General features: G+C 42.5%; 1 protein-coding gene across 1 annotated transcript in view; it reads left to right on the forward strand.

The window, feature by feature from the left end:
* CCDC77 (coiled-coil domain containing 77) overlaps positions 1-3,309 on the forward strand; it is a 23,641-nt gene extending 20,332 nt beyond the window's left edge. The window contains exons 8-11 of the mRNA XM_007469470.1: positions 666-882; positions 1,902-2,027; positions 2,127-2,279; positions 3,163-3,309. Coding sequence (XP_007469532.1) covers positions 666-882; positions 1,902-2,027; positions 2,127-2,279; positions 3,163-3,309 — 643 coding nt within the window. The remainder of the gene's footprint in view (positions 1-665; positions 883-1,901; positions 2,028-2,126; positions 2,280-3,162) is intronic.
* Positions 3,310-4,742: the final 1,433 nt, after the last annotated feature.

Below are 4,742 nucleotides of genomic sequence, written 5' to 3' on the forward strand. Positions count from 1 at the left end.
TATGTTTGGTACCTGTGTGTATCCAGTAGTTGGTACTGTCCTTGATGATCTAGTGGTATCGGGGCAAAACTACATGATAAATAGGGTTAAGCAAGTGTCAAATTACAGCACAGGGACGGAGATTTAAAGCGATGGGGAATTTCAGAGAATGAAGAGACTGCGTGGGCTGAAGTTGTTGAGGTGCCGCCATAGAGGAAGTTGATCTCGAAAAAAGGCCAGGATTTGATGTTGGGCAGCTTACACGTGGAGCACAGCACAGAAAAAAGCAAAGCTGTTTTGACATTTTAGAACTCGTGTTAACCTTCATTCAGAACACCATGGTTTAGTTCTTTATTGTAAAGTCTGATGCCTGGGAAAAGTCCATACTTAGGCTGTGTGTAAATATTTCTACAGTCCTTCTAATTATATAACCTGAAATCAGCGCTCGGGAGAATATCTGTAATGACCAGTGTGTGAACCAGTGTAGATGCATTATACTTTGTCTAATAAAATATATAAGATTGCCAGTGAAGAGATGAAGCGTGTTTTTAAAACTGCTAATGATATTTTACAGAATTTACATCTTGTACCATCTTTCAAGGACCTGTCTTTGCTTTGTTTGGAATAACTGTGTCACATGTGCTGCAGAAGCACCTTCGTGTCCACATTTATGCATTCTTTCCTAGCCTCCATCACACCCAGGAGCTGCTCTATGAGAGCACCAAAGACTTTTTGCAACTCAAATTTGAAAACCAAAATAAGGAGAAGTCCTGGATGCTTGAAAAGGATCATTTGATGTCAAAGATTAAGCAATACAGGGTGCAGTGTAAGAAGAAAGAAGATAAAATTGGAAAAGTTTGGCCAGTTCATGAGAATCATTACAACCAGAATGAATACATTAAGGTAGTTTCCTCTATCTTTTACAGAATCTTTTTTTTTTCTGGAATTGTTGAAAGAACTCAGAGAATTTCAAAGAACCTAATAATTGTCAAGTAAGATCCATTCAGTCTGGGAAGCTGTTGTAGCAGCACCTCAAGAAGTAGGTTTCAAAGAGTAGCTCATCATTATAGTGTTTGCAGATTCAGAAAAGTAAAGTATGGCTTGATCGACAAATTCTGAGATCACGCAAGCCACGTAGCGTGGCCAATAAAACCCAAAAAAATTTAAATTAAGAAAAAAATTAAGAAGTGGTACTAAGGAATAACAGGGTTGTATGAAGATTACATATTGTTGTTGGAGGTGTACTTTCGTAGAGAAGCACAGGGACACCGTCTTAAGTCTGGTGTTTTTGCTGAGACCTGAAAAACGGGACTGCACTTGCCACACAGACCTCGGGGAAGAGCATGAGGCAGAGGGAAGAGCCGGTGTGAGGGAGGAGGTCGTCTTGGGCCTGGAGGAATGAGCTCGGAGGTTGGGGGGGCGGCCCTCACGTGGGGCTTCCCGGTCCTGCTGAGAAGACGCAGTGCTCAGCTTTTCTATGTCTTTGAAGGATTGTGTGTAAGGAAGTGACTTCTGATTTGGGTCTTTTCAAGACCATTCTGGCAGCTCAGTGGGACATGTGTATTTTAAGTGTTGTTGATGTTTCTTCCTTTTTAAAGAAGAACTTCAGAAATGTGTCCCAAAACGTATGTTGTAATGTCTTACTTGGTACAGTTCTGAACTCCATTATCTGACTCTTCCCAGAGCCAAAAATATCTGTTTTATTTTAAAGAATTTCTACTGTGTGCACTTTAGGAAAAAAGCTAAGAGAATCCTCTAGAAATAGGTTTTCAAACATTCTCCAGAGTTCCTTGCTGGAGTCTTGTTGCTTAACTCGTTTTGTACTTCTAGAAATCCTTTCTTTCCTTTCTTTACCTAAGTGCTATATGAGTAGTCTGAATTCCAGAACAGAGTATTAATTTCTTTTCCCTTTTGACCTACAGTCCCTGAAGGAAAAGATAGTACAAGAGAGAAAGCTGTCCAGCATGTACCAAGAGCAGTGCATTTCCCTAGAAGAAGAACTTGCCCAAATTCGTGAGGAGGAGGGAGTGAGGAGAGAGATCTTTAAGGTGTGAAGTTCTCTGCACTCGCGACAGGGGTGGGCAGTGCAGCTGGCGTGGAGATGCTCCCTGAGCTCCACAAATGCCCTCCTGTGTCCCTGTGTTTAGGATCGCACCAACAAGATGGGGAGGCGCCTACAGGTCATGACGAAACGCTACGAGGCCTTGGAGAACCGACGTGTCTTGGAAGTAGAAGGCTTTAAGACAGATATTAAGGCTCTCAAGCAAAAACTGAAAGACTTGGAGCAGATGCTCTATAAGGTAATTGATCCTGAATTACCAAGAGGGAGAAAAGAGGTGCAGGTGAGCCGACGGGCACGAGGGCCCCTCAGAGGAAAGCTGGGCCGCATCCCCACCCTTTCACTCTCACAAAAATTAGTTTAAACAGTGCATGCCGGAGGGAGGACAGAATAGACTGAAGTAATTGAATGACGGCATCATCGTACTCCCACCTAAGCTAAACTCAACAGAAATGTTCATCCCGCCCAATTCAAGAAGTAGATTGAAAGAACTGTGTCCACGGGGAATTCCCTGGCGGTCCAGTGATTTGTACTTTGCGCTTTCACTGCCAGGGCCGGGGTTCAGTACCTGGTCGGGCAACTAAGATCCACAAGCTGCACAGCGCGGCCGAAAGGAAACAAAGAACTGTGTCTGTTTTACAAATGGGGAAAGTGAGTAGCTGAGTTAAAAAGCAATTTTTCCTGTCAGACCTGGCTTTGTGTAGAATCCGAGTTGCCCTCAGTGCCTCCTTAGAGAAGTTTAACCGGTCATCCACACACTCTGAATGATCACTGTGCGACAAGCAGGTTAATGACAGAAAAGAAGAGATGCTTGCTTTCATTGTTTGGCAAATTTACTAATAATGTTTATATCGGTCTCTTCTTTTTACTCATTGTTAATTGCTGATTGACCTCTATCTCAAGGCTCCTTTACTATTGTGTGGGAAAGCAAAGCGTCTCATGCCTTTTGTGCCTTAATTCTACTCCATATTTTCCTTCTTTTAGCTAGTCACTAAACTAAGGATCGAAGCTATCCTATGTACTAAAAGACTCATAAAAAGGAGCCACCAGAGCCTGGTCTTGATGACTGGTTTCTCTCCTCTGGCATCTGCCGTAATCATTTCTCCTTCTTTTCAAATCTCTAGGCAACACTTAACACCAGGGCAAACCAGGATCTTGCCATCCTGTGTGAGGTTCGTGATAGCAACAGACGGGCACATAAGATACAAGGAGAACTGAAGAACCTCAAGTCCAAGGTATTCAGCCTGGAGAATGAGCTTAGACTCTGCTGATGTTTACTTTCTAGGGCTGGCACACGTCTTGAGTAGGGCTGCCTCCTGAAATGTGAGGAAAAGGTCACCTTCTCCCAGAAACCGTAGGCACGGAGTTGTCTAGAGTAGTGGTATCCATTGTTATAAAGGCAAGGTAAAAGATCAGCTTTCTTTGCATCCTAAGCTTTATGAGTTTTGCTGTCCTGTTAACCTTTTCTGTGTGTTTTTTTTGGGGGGTGGGGCTGGGGGTGTGATTTGGTCTGGATTATAATCTGAATTATTTACAGACTTTCCCACATTATTTTTCCCATTTATAATGACAGAGGTTTTTTTGTTTTTTTTAAGAAGACAGTGACAAAAAAGAAAGCATTTTTGCTGTGAGCTTGGCTGAGTGTTAGTGGGAGGACCGCCTACCCCAGGAGATAAAGACGCTGGTCTCAGTTTGCCTTTCTCCTGGGCAGAGGGCAAAGGCTGCAAATCACAGCCTGTCAAATGTGAATAGGCCGTAGTTCTGTCAGCCCTGAGCTGTAGGGCCTGAGATCCTTTCTGGACACCCAATCTCAGGAAGTTTCACCAGAGGGCACCAGAGGCCCTACTCTTAAGCAAAATGTTTGTCTAGGAAAGGAAAGGTGCCACTTTGGTAAGCATGAGTGAAACTTCAGTGATCCTTGTGTGAAAATTTCAGTGTTTTACCAGTACTGTGTTGTTTTAAAAATAATGTATATATTTTAATTTAACTATTTTTCAATAAAATATATAATTGGAAATATTCTTTTTGAGTTTTCTATAATCTCTTGTTAAAACCCCTTTTATACTTTATTGATGACTCAGTTTGCTTACCTAGTCCATGGTTTCTACAGTGCTGTGCAAGTATTAAGGTTCTCCTAAACGCATCCCTTGAAATCGTCTCGTTGTGGAGGCAGCAAAGATAGTATAAGGCGACGACACTAAAACCGTATCCAGTTTTTCCATCTCTGTTCTTTTTCTCGGCAAATAGCTGTGCACTTGGGGCAAAGTCCTTGTGAATGTACCTGGACAGCCTCTGGGAATTCAGCTGGTCTTGGCTTAGTATATAGCATCATTCTGTTACCCATGACAAAGGAAAGAACTCAGGGTTTCATATTTGTATTAAGGAAAAGTGGTGATTAAACTGTCAGTAGGAGATACTGCTTTTTTTTTTTTTCCCCAAAGCCTATGATAGCAGATCAAGTGCCTTTCGCTAATAAACAGACAGATTCCCAGAGGGACCAGTCCTGGGCTTCAGAGGGATGTACGTCAGTGGGTGGTGCTTCCTTTTGTCCTAATAACACTTGAGGCCTTAGCTATCCATCACTGTTGCTGTTTGATGTTGGGCAAAACAAAAAGGCTTATCAAATCACAGGATTTCAGAATAAGAAGGAATCTTAGAGATTTTATTTCATATGCGACTTAGGCCTCCCCACACTGGGTTCAGC

The sequence above is a fragment of the Lipotes vexillifer genome, unplaced genomic scaffold (assembly GCF_000442215.2).
Source record: "Lipotes vexillifer unplaced genomic scaffold, Lipotes_vexillifer_v1.1 scaffold395, whole genome shotgun sequence".
In the NCBI taxonomy this organism is placed as follows: Eukaryota; Metazoa; Chordata; class Mammalia; order Artiodactyla; family Lipotidae; genus Lipotes; species Lipotes vexillifer.